This window comes from Cibotium barometz, chromosome 30, assembly GCF_041138505.1.
Source record: "Cibotium barometz isolate CiBa-2024 chromosome 30, ASM4113850v1, whole genome shotgun sequence".
In the NCBI taxonomy this organism is placed as follows: domain Eukaryota; kingdom Viridiplantae; phylum Streptophyta; class Polypodiopsida; order Cyatheales; family Cibotiaceae; genus Cibotium; species Cibotium barometz.
In genome coordinates this window covers 13526463-13544862 of record NC_141075.1, presented here as the reverse complement: position 1 = coordinate 13544862, position 18400 = coordinate 13526463, and the positions used below count along the sequence as shown (strand labels likewise).

Genomic DNA, 18400 nt, shown 5'->3' with positions numbered 1-18400 from the left:
CCTCCCACATCCATAACTGCCAGAGTCTCTCTCTAGCCACCTTGGCTGGTGGAGGGTCGATGTGCCACTCATTTGCATGAAAACCAATCACCCTCGCCAGGTGCATCCCTTGAGGTCCTCTAAGGGGGTCTCTTCTGTCTCCCATCTACCATGAAGCCCAATAGAGAAGGTGAGTAAGGCAGAGTACTCATCTGCGCCATGAACTGCTAGGGGTATACCATGCCTGATGAACACTACTAGTGTGGAGGAGGAGGGTCCAATGTTGGGGCGAGCCATTCCATAGGGATGGTGGAGTCAATGTGGAGGCTAAGCCAGTCTCTGCCCCGGATCCCAATAAGGCCTCTCTCCTGACCCTCTGGGTGTAATTGTTTGAATGTAAGACAATCTCCAAGTGACCTAGTGGAGCCCATACTCAAGGCTCCCCATGATACGTGCGGGTAAGCCCCGAGCATGTGATCACTAGGAAAACGGACCATGGGATCCCAAATCATAGGTTGCTAGAGCCGTGCTCCTCGAAGGCTACTGGAGCTGACTTCCGTAGGGACGGCCTGAGATGATCCCAAGCACGCAAAAGACTGGCTGCAAATCTATTCTCAAATGCTGGGCTAAAACCAGGTGCCCGCATCACTATGAATAGCCATCTCATGCTTTGAGGCCAAGGGCCCCTAAGGATCAGGGTGTGGGCGGAGATCCTAGCCAGGAGGACTTAAGGCTCATCGCCCGAAGGAGGTTGCCCGAAGGAGGACCTTGAACAATCAACTTGCCCAATAGGGCAAGGATCTAAATGGAGGGGTCGATGATGCCCAGGCTGCCTCTGTGGGCTAGATGATCACTCTCCAAGCCACCTTGGCCCAAGGAGGTCTCTCGTCACTATTAGCCCACAGAAAGTTTCGGATCAAACGTTGAACCTGACCAACACAATCCTGGGAGATAGATCAGCAGGAGGTGATGTACCACATGGTGGTGAGAAGAATGTGGTTCACCACCACAACCCGGCGAGCTAAGGAAAGCCGGGTAGAGCTCTAGTATAGCAGTTTCTTCCGAATGCTCAGAAGAAAAGGTGCTAGCTGTTGTTCCGGGGAGATGTCAATGCCAACTTGGCATCCAAGATAATGCACTGGAGTGCCCCTTGGGACCCACTGAAAAGCCTCAATTGTACGCCAAGTCGGGGCAGACAATGAGCCAACCCAAAATCCACATGACTTGTATGAGTTGATATGTGCTCCGGCGACAATAAATCTCAATCGCCTCAGCAAATCTTTGGAGGTTCCCCTCGTCCCTCCACATGTTTGCTACCATAACATCGGCGAACTCAAAATCGGACAACTCCTGTGCTCGGTTGGGAAGACGCAATCCCTGGAGCCTAGTCTCCTTGGTGGAAAGAAAACCGCTCATGGCCTCGGCAACAAACAGGATGAGATAAGGCGCTAGAGGGCACCCTTGTCGGACTGATCGAGAAAGTGGAAATCTTTCACCTCTAGCTCCCTAAATAAGAAACTGGCTGTGAGAAGCCGAGTAGAGTCCATATACACATCCAACCCACTCCTTCAGGAAACCCATGCTGCACATCGTCCCCTCCAAAAAGCCCCAATCTACTCTGAGTCTTGCGCAATTGGGGGGTGCGGGAGTTCTCTGGAGAGGTAGGGGGGGGTGGTTGTTCCTGTTAAAATGTTTTTTTTATGCATCTCAAGTGAGGTCGGCCAAGTCCATTTGTGGATATATAAGCACCCTAGCTCCATTGTAAAAATTCATCTAATTCATTGTTGTTGTGTTGGTTCAAATACTCTCTCTCTCTCTCTCTCTACCTCTCTCTAGCGTTTGTGCACCCCCTCTCTCCTCATCCGTCAGGATTTAGTTCAGCTGGACATTAGGAGGACATGGATACAGCCGACTGAGGAGCTGGGGACGAAGATGGCTTTCTACAGAGAGCATTTTCTTCAGCTCACAGCAGATGGTTTTGTGATCAGACCCAGTTACATGGATGTACACTTGTCTCATGCAGTACGATGTGCTATTGGTCAGATTCGCACATCCTCACACCAGCTTGAGATTGAGATTGGCCGATATAGAGATATACCAGCTGAGGCCAGGATATGCCGAGTATGCCATGGGGAGCCAGAGACAGAGCTGCATTATATATGCCATTGTACTGCATACTATGAGATACGTGGTCGTTTCCACTGTTTATTCAGAGAGGGTTTTGGACCACTTTCCAGAGTCATGGGGTACCAGGACCAGGGGTGTTTGGGATTGTTCTTGCTTGAGCTGCGGAGACATAGAGATAGCCTGCTTAGGCGCACAGAGAGCCAGACTCAGAGGCACATTACAGACTTCTTTAGTCCGGCCATCACTGCGCCAGATGGACCACAGCAGCAGCAGGACATGGATACCGCCCACACCAGGGGTACACTGATTGATCGTGCGATTGAGCTTGGGTGGTCCAGACGCCCACGACTACGGAGGAGGGCATCCCAGCATAGACGGAGGCTGCAGCGGCAGATTCGGATTATTCTTGCGAGGCATGCGGGACACCCAGTCAGGGTGCTGACCACAGAGGATATTGAGGAGAGCCGCCAGTGTCCGATGCGGCACATATTATGAGATGGAGGTACCTCCATAGTGTACCTTCCAGTTCCAGTTTCATTTTCTAGGTGCCAGTAGTATCATCTTTATTTTTCATTTTTTGGGTTTTTTTATCCAGACATTGTATCAGATCCACCATGATGTAACTTTTGGTCTCATAGGTCATTATGGCCTTTTGAAGACGTTAATATAACATTTCATTTCATTTCATTTCTCCCTTTCTCTCCCAGCGTTTCCTCTCATCCTCTCTCCCTTAGCGTTTTCTCACTAACGCAATACTGCTTCCGCATTGTCAACTTTGACATGGTATCAGAGCCAAGGCACGTCAACGCCTAGGGGACCGGAGCGCGAGGAGAAACCAGATCTCGGCTGCGTTTTTCAGCCGGCAGGAGAGCGATTGATTTGCTGCGTTTTCATCGCGAGAAGCACCCTTGGATCAGCGTTTTTGCTATAAGAGGGGGGCTGATCGGATCTAGCAGCGTTTTCATCGCGGAAAACCCCTTCAAATCTGCGTTTTTCAGCCGGAGGAGTGCTGCTGATTTTCAGCGTGAAGTTGGACGAGATTTGGGCTGCGTTTTTTTTGGGAGAGGTGGGTCTGCCGTGTTCGAACAAGGACGACAAACTGAATGGCGACAATTATCCGCGTTGGAACTTGATCATGAGGCTATGGTTTAGCAGAAAAGGCTTATGGGACATTGTTGATGGCTCGGAGGAACGTACCCGAAGGGATAGCAATCGGTTCACACGTCTTCAAGAGGAGGAGTTTCTCAAATCTCTTGTGGATTGGGATGCTCACAATGCGAAGGCAATGTCAGCGATTGCAGAATCTCTCACCAAGGGAATTTCCCCTGCCATACAGACTTTGAAGACTGCCAAGGAAATGTGGTCAAAGCTTGCAGAAATGTTTGATCGAGACTCAACAATGCGAGCAGTAACCCTTCTCGGCCAGTTGTTTTCCATCAAGTTTGAAGCCCGGACCTCTATGCAGTCATTTCTAATGAAGGCAAAGGTTATCCATGATCAGTTTATCGGCTATGAATAGTGCGTTAACTAGTACCCAGTTAGCTGCCTTGGTTCTTACAAAGTTGCCTGAGGAGTACGAGATGGTCTCGAGGGCATTACGCTTACAAGTCACGAAGGAAAAGCTAGAATTTGATGATCTCAGCTCTTTTCTCATTGAGGAGGAAGCAGTGCTCATTTCCCAAGGCAAGATTCGAGTTCCGAAGGATGTAGAGTCGGCACATTGTGCATCGGAATCCAATAAGAAGTCTAGGAGCCATTGTTATAAGTGTGGAAAGCGAGGGCATTTGGCTCGGGATTGCAAATCCAAAGCTAAAGCTCAAGGCTCGACAAATGACAAAGGCAAAGGCAAAGCTGACGAGGATGACAGTGACAGTGATACTACCAGGGATGATATGGCTTCTGCCGGTGTGGCGAGGACTACACTGGCACATGCTTCAGCATTCCAACTTGGTGGATGGATGCTACCACGTGCTTCAGCCAGAGAGAGGCATGTGAGTGGCAGAGAGGGGCAGTCTGTGCTCCGGTTTTGACGACTTGGACCCGTGTGTCGGAGTTCAATTTCTGGGTGTTTGGATCCGTGTGTCGGAATTCAAAGCACTAGGCATCTGGCAAGGAACCAACATGGCGTATAAAACACTATGGATGTGCTGAAGTCATTCATTGTTGTTTTCCGGATTATGGATAGGTGTGTACCAAAGTTCATTATCTTGTGGAGTTTTTTGGACATGATGTGTTCACAGTTCATGAATGGGGATTCTTGGACATATTGTGGTCTACAGTTCAATGTTCTTTGGTGCTCAGGATGGCATTTTTGGTGGTGACAAGCTGGTGGTTGAAAATCAGAGGTGTACCTAGTGGTTGGCCACTGCTGGGGTGTCCATGGTAGCTTCTTCATCGACTTGGTATTCCTACTTATGTCCACTATGAGCTGCAGAGAGGGTGTTAAAATGTTTTTTTTATGCATCTCAAGTGAGGTCGGCCAAGTCCATTTGTGGATATATAAGCACCCTAGCTCCATTGTAAAAATTCATCTAATTCATTGCTGTTGTGTTGGTTCGAATACTCTCTCTCTCTCTCTCTCTCTCTTTCTCTCTCTCTCTCTCTCTTCATTTTCTAGGTGCCAGTAGTATCATCTTTATTTTTCATTTTCTGGGTTTTTTTTATCCAAACATTGTATCAGATCCACCATGATGTAACTTTTGGTCTCATAGGTCATTATGGCCTTTTGAAGACGTTAATATAACATTTCATTTCATCTCTCTCTCTCTCTCTCTCTCTCTCTCTCTCTCTCTCTCTCTCTCTCTCTCTCTCTCGCGTTTGTGCACCCCCTCTCTCCCTTTCTCTGCCAGCGTTTTCTCTCATCCTCTCTCCCTTAGCGTTTTCTCACTAACGCAATACTGCTTCCGCATTGTCAACTTTGACAGTTCTGGTGTAGCTAGAGCCGAGGGAGCTGTAAGGGGGGGGGGGGGGGGGGGGGGGAGTTTGAGTAGAGGATGAGGGAGGTGGAGGGGGGGGAGTGTGAGGGATGGACAGGGGCAGGGGCTGTGAAGGGAGAAGGGTGCACTTGTGGGGGAAGAGGCGGGGGCTTAGAGTACGGGCTTTGTTGAAGGCCCTGGAGGGTCAACTGGCCCCTCGAAAACCTAAAAGCTTGGAGGGGGATCTAAACGAGGTAACGGTCTCCAGAAGAGGGGGGGAGGGGTGGGTCCATTATTGTCGAGGGGTTGCTAAGGTAAATGCTCGAAACAGTTCTCTGACTCAACCGTATCCTCCTAGATCATGCTAGTCTGGCACACCTGTTGGCGCCGCTCTACTCTGGAAGTCGCCCGGTTCTACCTCGGGCCGTGGCGGTCTGCAACTCTCTTGCACCGGTCTCAACCGAGGACGCATCCTGGTGCTCTGGTACATGGGGGCCTGTGCCCACCCACCTAGGGAAGGACTGAGCTAGGGCCACAAGGGGTAGGGGGGGTGGGGAGGACAACTAGAGGCGGCCGCCTGGACTACCGACGGGGACAAGCTCTAGCAAGGTGTCCCATCTGCCTACAGATGGAACACTGGCCTGGGAGGCTAGAGCATTCAACTGCAAAATAGGTTCTCTACAGATGAGACATTGGCCTGGGGCCTATTTTGCAGAGAGTTGAGTACTCTAGCCTCCCAAGACAGTGTCCCATCTGCAAGCAGATGGTACACCTCGCTAGAGCCGACGGCACAAGCTGTAATGAGGTGTCTCATCTGCCTGCAAATGAAACACTGGCCTCGGAGGCTAGAGTACTCAACTCTCTCTGCAAAATAGGTTCCCATGCCAATTGGCCTAGGAGGATAGAGTACTCAACTCTCTAAAAAATATGTTCTCCCTGCAGACAAGGGGAGGCAATGCAAATATGAAGGGATGGAATCCCTACCGTCCGTGCAAGAACCAAAGCAGCAGTGAGGGAGGATCCCATCACTCTTCTGATAGCACCACCTATCAGCAGGAGGAGAGGAAGGTATTCCTTCCTAAGACCTGGAAAGCAGACTGTCTTAGGAAAGCCTGAGACGCCAGCCAAAGGATCGGACGCCGGGTCAAAGCTCACCTCGCAAAGAAGGCCTGGACCATACGCAGTGCAACGGGTCTCAGTTGCATGGCTGTGTCTGAAGCTACAGGTGAATCGAACTCAACCTGATAGTAGCCATGCCCCAAGGGGTGATTGTCAGTGATCTTTCCAGGTGTGCCGAGAAGGCTTGCCTGTAACAGATCCGTGAACTGCCCGAACGCCGGCAGCTACCCACAAACTTGCATACCAGGGTGGAGGTGCTGGAGATCTTCTTCTGAAAATCAGGGATAATGGAGTGGTTGCCATGGAGTCCCCCTAGGGGTTCAAAACCAGAAGATGCTGAAACTTGCGACGGATAAAATAACCCCGAGAGCGATAAACACCTGAATGGGAAGACATGAGAGAGGATAAGCGGGATGCGGACAGCACAAGGAGAGGTGGGGGGGGGATGGGCAGCGAAGAGGAAGGCAGAGGGGGGTGGGGGTGGTGCACAGGATGGTGGGCTGAGCAGGGGCACAGGGAGTATGGTAAGGTGAGGAGGCGGACAGGAGGCAGGGAGGCATGAAGGAAGGAGAAGTCAGAGGGGAGAGCTCACACGGGAGCCGTGCACAAGGGGGGAGGCGGAGGGCAGTGAGGTGGGAGGCAGTGGAGAGGGGACAGTCGAGGGTGAAGGAGAGGGGGAAGCTGGAAGCCGACGGCAAAGGAGGGCAGGTGCAGGTGCGCACACGGGGGGGGGGGGGGGGGGGGGGGGGGGGGGGGTGGGGGGGTAGTCCTCCAGCTCTCGATCTTTACAGTTGTATTGTTCCTCTATTCTTTCTTTGCCAAAATCTCCATGCAGGGGTTGAGGTAAGAACATCCAAATGGGTGGAAGTTGCCAAGAAGGACGTCGACGATAAATGGGTCGAGGTAACCAAGAAGCAGAAATCTGTCATGACCTCTCAGAATGCCATCATGACAGCTACATTGGAAGAGGAAAAATGCCGAAAGAGCAAATGGTTGACCTCATAAAAGGCCCCATGCCTAGGGAAGATAGTGACACCCTATGCAGGAAAATGGGAGTCACAGGTACCCCATTCGTAGATGTATGGCATGTGGGGAAAGATGTAAGGAGGGCACAATCCTTCATACTCAGATTCCTTGACCATACATCACGAGGCAAGTTCCTTAAAAAGAGGACGGCTCTCCGAGGCACATGCACACGAGCTCACACCCTTGCAGGTGGAACATTGAAAGACGGGATGGCCAAGGTGATGGAGGCCAGGAAAGTAGGTAAGTTGGCAATCTACTGGGATGGCATGGTCATCATTGTAGATAAGCGCCCCACATGACAGCACAGGATATATGAGACCATAGATACATTGGGGATGACAGTATATGGAATTGCAACAGAACTCTATGGTCGCAACACAGAAGGCTTCACAGAGACTTATACAGATAGAGATATTATCTTTTACATTGAAATTCATCAAAGCCCCTAGAAAGGGCTACCCAAGGTGGCGGGTTAACCAGCCTTCAGAGGACAGCCACACACCACTAGAGGCATGTGTGATTCAAGATGAGTGGCATGCTTGTTTCGGCCTCATCTGAGACAGATGCTCACAGTGGTGAGATAGGATGAGGAGGCCCCCTTTGATTAGCCAAGCTTGACTTGAGAGTGATGCATATTGCAGTATGCTACTTCCCACCAGGAACATCAATATTTGCATGTAGTGGGACAAAGAGCGGCTCCACTTAGAGCATGACATGGTCAGGAGGATTGCCTTTGTGATGTTTACTGCCGCTTGTTATCTGCATGCAGAGGCTGACTCCCCTCAAAGGGATAGGGCAGAGCATAAGGTTTGAGAGTCCCTACCTAGGCTGATTTTTAATGACGTGCATTACCTGATGCCCCTTTTTCGGGAGATGAGCTTAGACATGGGATTCTGGCATTACCACATGGTAAATGTCCTGAGGATGATGGCCTCTCTCCCACATTTTTCATGAGTTTACATTAGGGATGAGAGCACTGTGGCATTACACGATATGTAGAAGATGTGTTCTAAGCCTCCTTTTCTTGCCGAGGATCTTATCCACCTCATATAAGGGTGGTGATATGACTAACATTGCCCAATGGAGGCCTATCACATTGCTTGGGATTGCATATAGAATTCTTGCCAAGGCAGTGAGAATGAGATAGCAGCCAGTGTTACAGAGCCATCTTGATTTTGAGAAATCCTATGACAGAGTGGATTGGGACTTCTTAGAGGGTACTCTTGCAAGCATGGGATTTTCTCAAGATTGGATTTGAGGTGTCTCTTGCCTTTATCAAGAGGCTCACAACAGTGTGCTTGCTTGTGCCATGTGGAGGTCGAGGTGAGCACTTCCAGATCTCTTGCCACGTATGAGAGGGCTACCCCTTAGCTCCCCTGCAATATCTCATTGTTGCAGAAACTTTGAGCAATTTCCTCCACTCGAGTGTTGAAGTATTTGAGATTGCCACTGCGCACGGAGGAGGAGCTTTTGGACTTTGAGCCGGCTGTCGATACATCTATGTTTCTTGAGGCATCCTACTCATGTTCACACTTGTCTAGCAGCGAGGACCTTTATAAATTGGCACAAGTCTGTCGGATTTTGGGTCAGTGACACGGAGAGGATTGATTTTGGGTCAGTGCCACGGACATGGATTCACATGGATTGAGAGAAGACACTACCAGATATCTTGGATGCCAGGTTGGGATAGACATTACACGTGCCCAGCAGTTTGCCCCTGTGCTCATGAGCATGAAGAAAAGCTCCTTCATTGGAGCTCCAAGAAGCTTGATCTGGCATCTAGAGCCTTGGTGGTAAATCAGGTGTTGCTTGCCACAACTTGGTGTGTCACTCCTTATTGGTGCTATGGCCATAGATGCATTAGACAATTGTGGAGGGTGATCCGCAACTTCTTGTGGTGAGGAGTGATACAAAAAAGTCCATGGAAATCCCATGTGTGTGTGTGTGTGTGTGTGTGTGTGTGTGTGTGTGTGAGAGAGAGAGAGAGTTGAGTGTGTGTGTGTGTGTGTGAGGCCGCCAAAGACCTGCTCGCCTGCTCCGTCGACTTGCTCGCCTGCTCCCTCGACCTGCTCGCTCCTTTTGGGTGAGCACGTGTGGTGAGGTGCTTGTCCTTGGACTGTATCGGCCTTGTAGCCTACACTGTGTTGGCCTTGCAGTAATCTACGCGACCTTCTGAGGGTTCCCAGATGCTCTTTTTTCTCATCGCCAATCTGCTCTTCTCCCTCTTTTCCGCGACCTGTGTGCGTGTATAGGAGTGTGTCTGTGTGTGCGTGTGTGTCTGTGCCTCGCTACAGGTCAGTTTTTTCCCTTCTGTGTAATCGCTACAGCTCTCTGTTTTTTCCCCTCCTTGTAAGATTGCATTCCAATAGTGCTGTCCCCCCTTTTCTCCTGATCTATGTCTTCCTTCTGAATCGAATAGTCTCGATGGCAGAATCAAGCAAGTATTATGTCAAGAGAGCTCTTTCTCCTGAACCTAAAAGACAATCAAGGGAATCTCTGCCCCCCATAGCTCCTTCATCTGAAGATGCTTCCTATGTGTTTGACATGTTGAATGAGGATTTTCAACAAAGTAGAAGAGAATGGATACTACCTGCTCCGGAACTCACTTACAAGATGAAGTTGCCTTCTCTTGTGCATCCTCTGAAGAAGCTCTCTCAAACTGCAGTCATCATCTTTTTTCCAGGTAAAATACCCTCGGCTAATGATGTGGGACAATGGGTGAATTCTCTCCTAGGTGGATGCTATGTAGAAGGAGTCTATTTTGCCTCCAGAGGATTTTATGAAGTTCATCTCTTGGATGCATTGACAAAACAAAAGATGTTGGAAATGTCCCCTTTATTTTTTGGTCGTCAAATGGTGCACATCATGCCCTGGTCTCCTAATAAGGATTATCAGAATCTCATCAAACATCACTGCCCTGTATGGGTTGAAGTCGTTGATTTCCCAGATTACATGAGAACAGAGCTTCCAGGCTTAGCGATGACATTGGGACAAGTGATCTGTCCCCCTGGTCCCACAGGTAACAAAAATCGTTTTTGCATCTTATGGGATACTGATAGACCAACCCCCTCTTCTATTGCAGTTGAGATTGAGGGTGTTAATTTGGGAAAGAAATATTTCACTTTGAAATGGGGCATTTTTGCTGGAGCTTGTTTCTCTTGTCACAAGTTCGGGCATCTAGCTTCGGAGTGTCCCTCAATCCTTCATCCGCCTCCTCCAGCTGCCATTCTTCCGCCATCTAATAAAGGAGGTCAAAAGACTTATATGGAAAAAACAGAAGCTAAAGGAGCAAAGCCTTCAGTTCCTACAGGAAACCAAGTCAATTTAGCCCAAAACAAGGATAAAGGAAAAAGCAAGCTAGTGGAAAATAATTCATCTTCTCACGAGGGTTGGCAGAATGCAAAGAAGACGGTGCCTCTCAAACAAAGACCTCTCCAATCTCGCAATTGGGATGCTTCTGCTCCATCTCCTGGTCAACCTTCTACCTCTTCGGACAGCCCCATCTCAAAGGCATGGGTCAATGCAGTTAAGAAGGGTATTCCACTTTGTGAAGAAGATGATTTAGTCAGGGAATTGGATTTGGAGGGTCAACAAGACCCTGTGGCAATGGCAGAGGCTTGATGCCTCCCTTTCTCTTTGAGGACTGCTCATCTCTTGTACATATTTTCATGCGTACTTTTCTTAAATGTTTTTCTTATAATATACAGGGCCTCTGCAATCAGCATAAATGGAGGCTCCTATGGCATTATATAAACAATACTCATCCAGATGTTGTGTGTCTGCAAGAGCATAATCAACATTCTTTTGCTGGCCAGCATGGGTTCTTTTCAGGCTATGATATATTTTATGCAGGATCTGGACAATTCTCTGGGCTGTGCATTTTAGCCAGACATGATCTGCAGCCCTGTGTAGCATATAATGATCCTTGTGGCCGATGGATGATTATCCAATGCATGATCAATGGAGAGATTTTTGAAATAGGTTCCTTGTATGCCTCTCAAATTTCAGCTTCCAGAGCTCAAATGTGGGACTCCATTAACCGATATCCTTGGTCTTCAAATGCTCTACTTTGTGGTGATTTTAATAATTCCCCTCACTGGAAGGACAATACCACACATAAATCCCATATGATTCCCTCTGAAATCCAGCGATGGGAACATATGACTTCTTCTCTTCATACTGCAGATTTATGGACAGCAACTCACCCTTCGGTTTTGGGATTCACATATCATCACGATGCTTTTACAGAATATTGGGCCAGGCTTGATAGATGGTATCTTATTCATGCTCAGCAATATGATGATTATACATGTCAAATGTGGACTGATTATTCTCAACAACTATCTGATCATACTCCACTTTGGCTCAACCTTTCTTTTGGTATGCCTCTGGATGACATTCAGCTCTCTTTAGTCAGACATTTGCAGGTTAATCAATTATATCTTTCTCATGAAAAATTCCAGCAAATGATCAGATTGGCTTGTAAGCCATTGTTATCTCATGCTCAGGAGGATCTGGATTTTGCTTGGAACTCTTTTGTACATCGTATTCAAAATGTCATTAAGGAATATGGAAGATGGTACATGGCAGAAACCAGACAGCATATCCAGTGGGCAAAATCATACAAGCAGTCCTTGGTACAGATTAGCCATCAAAGGTCTCTTTCTGCTTCTGAACAGAATTCATTGTCTTGTGCTTCTTCCATAATTGATGCTAATGATAAACGCAAGCTTTCCAAATGGCAGACAAGGGCTAGAGTTAAACCTATGCTAGATAAGAGCTGCTCCTCGAAATCTTTCTTTCGAAACTTACACACATACAGACAAAGTCAATCTATCATGAGAGTCAGGAAATCGGATGGTCTTTGGACCCAAACTTTATCTCAGCTAGAAAAACAATGTCTGGATCATTTTCCGCTTCTTTTTTCTCTACCATCTTCTTCTACATCTCAGGTTGCATTGGCTCGGAACAGATTTATTGAGCTTGTTTCTCCTATTGTTTCTTTGCAAAAAGCTTCAATGCTAGAAATGTCCTTTTCAGATACAGAATTGGATGAAGCCCTCAAGCATTTGGGTAAACATAAATCCCCAGGTTGGGATGGTTTGACGGTTGAATTTTTTGTAGCCTTCTGGGCTGAATTGAAGGGTCCAATCTTGAAGCTCGTTAATGTAGCCTGGCAGCATCAACATCTTCCCTCAGCTTGGAAGCATGGTCTGGTTAAGCTTCTGCCCAAAAAACCTCTGTGTGAAACAATGGATGACTGGAGGCCTATCACTTTGATGCCTGTTATATATAAACTTATTGCTAAAATGTTGGTACACCGGATAAAGGATATCCTTCATGATGGACTTCATCCAAGGCAATATGGTTTTGTTCCAAGAAGGCATATACATGATAATATCTCCAATACTCTCATTGCAATGGAATATGCAAAATACTCTGCTCAAGATGTCTTGGTCATGCAGGTGGATGTGGCAAAGGCATTTGATACGGTGCAGTGGGATTATGTTTCTCAAATCATGTCTAAACTTGGTTTTGGGCCAAAGCTAGTTAATGTCATATATTGGCTTTACTCAGATTCCACTGCTCAATGCTTTATAGGGAAACATTTGTCTGAGTCTTGGACTCTAGAACGATCAGTTCGACAGGGATGCCCTCTCAGTGCTCTGTTCTATGCTATTGCTTCGCATCCTTTGCTTCTTTACATGGATCATCTGGTTGATACTAGACAGTTAGAGGGGCTTCAGATTTCTGGTTCACGGCCTTTCATTGCACAGGCTTATGCAGATGATTCATTCTTCATGCCAAAGAACAGTCCTTTGGAGCTTCGTCTATTGATGGATACTCTTTCAGATTTTGGGTTGGCAGCTGGTTTAAAAATTAATTTTCAGAAATCAAAACTCTTACCTCTCAAGCATTGTGACTGGCATGCTATCCTGTGGCCCGGCCAGATTATTTATCCGGAAAGCATAGTAAGACACTTGGGCTATCCCATTGGCTGGAAAATCAGAAATAAGCAACAAATATCTTGGGTGCTAAACAAAATTAAGGACAAATTAGAATATTGGAAGATCTCCACTTGGCCATTACATGTACGGCTTCGAATTGTTCAGTCCATTGTTCTGGCTTATGTCCAATTCTACCTTCCTCTCTTACATTGGTCATCTCGAGATCTTTCTTCTTTTATGTCTCAAGCCATGGAGATTTTTTGGAAAACTAAGCTTCATAAAAAAGCTTTAAGGTTGCTCAAAATGGACCTGCTTTGCTCGCCAAAAATGCATGGTGGTTTGAATATTATAAACATCAAATTTCATGTACTGGGAAGAAAGATCACTATGCTCAAAACCTTTTTTCAACAAGAGCAGCCTTGGTCTATCATGTTGGCAATTTTGTGTGGTCGGATGCGCACAAATGCTTATGGTCATTGGTTGGTTGATCCATCGGAAGTACTTCTTGGCAAATTTCAAGGTAAAATCCATGGTTGTCCGTTTTCTACTTCCTTGATTCAGGATTGGAAGAAAGTGCTCTCTCGCATCAAATGGTCTCCCCATCCTGCTTCTATAGCTTCCTCGCTTCGAATGGAAAGCATACATTGGAGTGCTGTTTTTTACTCTCCCCTTGCTGTACAACAACCAATCAGAGCTTACAATCTTATGAAATTGGGCATCCGGTTCATTGACGACGTAGTGGATACTAGAGGGCAAATTCTTTCTTTTTCGGCAGCATGCCAACACTACAATCTTGGGATGCATCATAGATCTATATGGAAAGCTATTGCAGATCTCTTACACCCTTTCATTCCAATTCCAACATTGGATGTAAGAGACAGGCTTCAAGATTGGCATCTTCAGTCCTCGAGTTCAAGATTATCCTCTCAATCTTTGCATCTACTGACTTCTATACAGGCTTATCGATTGATATTACCTCCTCCATGGATTGCTCAGCATGCTAATTCTCTTTGGCATCTGGATAAGTCTTTAGCTTGTTGGTGGAAAGCAAAACTGACATTGATATGGAAGTTGAAAATGCCATTGAAACAGAGACTCTTTCTCTGGAGATGCATTGTCGGTATTTTTCCAGTGGGAGTGAAATTGGCTCAAAGAAGGATTGCCTCTCCTATTTGTCCAAGATGTCATCATACTACTGAGAGTGTTCCGCATTTATTGTGGTCTTGTTCATATTCCAGAAACCTTCTGGACAAGATCTCCTATTTTTTATCTCTCAGATTTTCTGCACACAGGTTCTACAAGTTTTTCTGGATGTTTGGCTCATGCATATCTGAATTCACCCCTTCAGCACCCTTATGAGTTCTTCCGAGCCTCGTTGCGGCAGTCCTTATATGATGCCGTGCATGAGGGAGATTTGGATGTTTCTTGTGTTCAGCTTTTCTTTTACTGTTTCTGATGGATAGGGCATAGGCTCTTTTCTTGAGCACTGCCCTGATCTTGCATAGAACTTTTTTACTGCTGTTTTTATGTTCTAGGGTTTAGACATCCTCCTGATGTCAAACCCTTTTGTACATTTATGATATAATGCAATTTCAACTGGTTTTACAAAAAAAAAAAAAAGTGTGTGTGTGTGTGTGTGTGTGAGAGAGAGAGAGAGAGAGAAGGATTTGACACAAAACTGTTTTCTTACAGGACTGCTTATGAGTTGCTTTGGTCTGATGTTCGTTTCTCCAAAATCAAACAAAAGAGGCATCTAGAGAATGCTGTTTTCTATGCTATCTTGGCTCTTGTTGGAAGTGCTTTGCTTCTAGTGACTCTGCTACTGCTCAGAAGAATTCTTTTTGTGAAGTAGATCATTTGTATAGACCTCTTGTAGTATCACATGTGTCCTCATATTCTTGTGTATACATCTGTGCAGAATTGTGAAAGCTTTTAGGGTCTACAGATAGACATAATGACCAAAATTGCAAATTATTGACGTTAAAATAGATGATGTGACATTAAATTCTTACAATTTAAATGATGAAATCAAGGCTAATGGTAGTGCTTGACCATAGTGGTCTTTTGCTCAGCACATCAACCTTGGTAGGTTTCATTCACATTATTTTTTATCAACTTGTCTATCCTCTTCCTCCTAACCCTCCTAAATGGATGCTATATATTATGCTTCTTTTCTATTATTTTATCTATTATATACAAAGGTATTGGAGACTTGAAAGAGAAAATAATGAATGTTTGTAAAGGAAAAAAATATATGCTTAGTAAGGGAGTTATGGTTTGAATATTGAAGTTGTTTCTAAGACTACTTTGCAAGCCAAGAAGTTGTTTCTAAGGCCTCCCTTTGCAAGCCAAGAAGTTGTTTCTAAGGCCTCCTCTGCAAGGCTTAGAAGAGGCACAAGGTTACAAAGAAACTCTGCCAAAGAGCCCTAGCAACTTAAGACGGCTTGTCATACAAAAAAAATACTAAAGTTTGTGTAAAATTACTACATACAAAAATACACTCCATGCAATTTTACATAGTAAGGAGTGCTTAGTAAAATTACCTCACACTCAAAAAAAATACACTCCATGCAATCACCCATAGTAAGGTGTACCTAGGTAACTACATATATATCTAGATGTGATGACATTTTGAATGGGAAGTTGTTTCCAAGAGCTCCTTTGCAAGGTCAACAAGTTGTTTCCAAGGCCTTCTTTGCAAGTTAAAGTAGAGGCATAAGTTTACAAAGAAACTCTGTCAAAGAGCCCTAGTAGCTTAGACGGCTTGCCATAAGAAAAAAAATAAAAATAAAACTGAAGTTTGTGTAAAATTACTTCGAATGCAAAAAGACACTCCATCCAATCACATAATGAGGACCTAGTTAACTCAAGTTAGCTAGGTCTTTACAAGAAAAACTCAAACCCAAAGCATGTGTAAAAACATACAAACATATGTATCTAGATGTGTTGACATTTTAAATTAGAAGCTTGTCAAACACTAGCTAAGCTTTAGTAAGTGATTGAGGTTAGGAATGCATATGAACTAATTTGATGCCCACAAAAAGGCAAGTTTGTTTAGAAGCTCCGATTTGACAACCTTTGCATGCATTTAGAGGAAACTTTCGAAATGTTTGAACTTTGCATAAGTCTTTCATCTGGCCACAATTTTATGTCTATTGGGATGCCCAAAAGCATCCATTCATAGACCATGTCTAAATCCTAAACGTCATGAGCATCAAGCAATTTCCACTTGTTTATGGTCCTTATGTTGACACAAACTTTCTAGCTACAAACAATATGGGAGCATTTTGGGAGCTACACTCACGTTGCATCTATTCATAACAGTTGAGTACTTCCTCTTAATGCTCATGTTTATGAATGGTGCAATCAATGAGACATAATTTCATATTGGAAGCTTATCAGGTGGTGGTTGCATTGTAGCAAGTTGAGCTCAAATTGTAAACATCACCACCAAGGTGTTTCCACCCCAAGACGTACCCTCAAGTTGCATGTCTTCCCAACACTTGAGTGTTTCCTCGCCATGCCTATATTCAATTGTGTGAACCATGACCTTTTGCAAGACATTGTTTGGAAGTGGACGCTTATTCACTACATGGAAAGCAAGCATAAATATCCACAAAGGTTTTGAGAAGAATGCAAAGGAGAGGGTGAGCTTGATCTCCTTGTAAGCAAAAAACCAACACACAGACACATGGTAGACAAGTATACAAGAGAGATGGATACCTGATTTCTTTTAATTATTTTCTCTTCTCTACAACCATAACATAAAGATCAGAGTACACACTATAAGGGAAAGAACTCTCCTACTATAACATACAAATGGTTGGTGCATAGTGTGAGTCTGGCCAATTACATGAGATGGCGCTATAACTATGCCATACCTCTAATACACCAAAGTGGATGTCACACAACCTGTAAACCACTGATGATATATCACCCATAATCTCACCAATCATGCTTGTGGCGTAAGTGGGGAGCTATCATCCTGTTGTGTCATACATATTCGTACTAGTAGTGGAGTTGTATATCTTAACAAGTTTTTCCAACAAAAATCTCTCATTCCAATTCCAAGTTATGCTGAACATGGATATGATAAGGAGGTACGGAAAAGAAAAGAAGACTCTTAGCCTGAAATACATAAAGGTGTGTCAAATTAAGGCTATGAGACTCTTAGAAAAACATTAAGGTAATAATTCAAATAAGAGAGATGATGTAGTTGACCTTAGAAAGACCCTCATTATACTTGAAAGACGTTACTTGGGATACCTCTCTGGTTCTTAGTACTGCTTGGAAACCAATTGCTAGGTAAAAAGAGTAAACCAAGTGATCAATTATATCATTCGAGAATTGTGTGGATGAGAAACCAAGTGATCAAATCCTTCGAGCATTCTATGGATGAACTATCTACATTTGGTAGAGTTTACTTATAATACCCGTCATCATCAAAGCATGGGGGTTGACTCCATTCAAGACACTATATGGATAAGCTTGCCTAATGCCATTGAATTGGCTCGATCCATGAGATCAAAGTAGAAGTGTCAAAGTAGATGATGGATGATATGGATCACTTGATGTAATCTATAAAGAAGAACATTTAAAGCTACCAAGGATAGGAAAAGTACCCGATCTAAGGAGATCCACCACATGCAATCTGTAAAGAAGGACATTAAAACTTCCCAGGGTAAGCAAAAGTAATATGCCAATCTAAGGAGATCCAACTTGGAGTTTAAATGAAGGTAACATGGTCTTTCTTCGTGTATATCCCAAGAGAAGTTCTCTCTCCTTAGGAAAGTATAAAAAGTTGTCACCCATATATTGTGGACCATATGTGATTACACAAAGAGTCAGAGATCAAGCTTATGAACTTTTACTTCCTCTATATTTCAAAATCTCCAATGTCTTTTATGAAGAGGTATGTCCTAGATCCTAGTCATATTTTGGATGATGAACAAATTGCTTTTCAAGCCGAAGGACAAGTAGAATTGGACCAAAAGGAATTTTAGATGTCAGAGAAAAGTCTCTTAGAAGTACGCTTTTAGATTTTTCCTAATTGAAAATGTTACTTGGGAAAAATAGGAAGAATTAAAAAAAGATTATCCCTAGTTTATGAGATGGAGATATCTCTGATCTTCAAGTGGGGGAGAATGTTCTTCTTCTTTTTTTCGTACACACCCGGGGCCCACTCAAGTGGGTGGAGCCGATTTCCCCTTACAACAATTAGCCAATTATCATGGTCGGCGGCAAGGGCCACGCACCATCGGGCAAGAGCCACGAATTAGGCATCCC

At 45.1% G+C, this 18400-nt stretch overlaps 1 protein-coding gene across 1 annotated transcript in view; it reads left to right on the top strand.

Moving 5' to 3' along the window:
- Nucleotides 1-15170, top strand: part of LOC147621186 (uncharacterized) — a 130967-nt gene extending 115797 nt beyond the window's left edge. Inside the window, exon 12 of the mRNA XM_086823913.1 lies at nt 14807-15170. Within this exon, the coding sequence (XP_086680039.1) occupies nt 14807-14966 (160 nt within the window). The 3' untranslated portion in view covers nt 14967-15170. The remainder of the gene's footprint in view (nt 1-14806) is intronic.
- Nucleotides 15171-18400: the final 3230 nt, after the last annotated feature.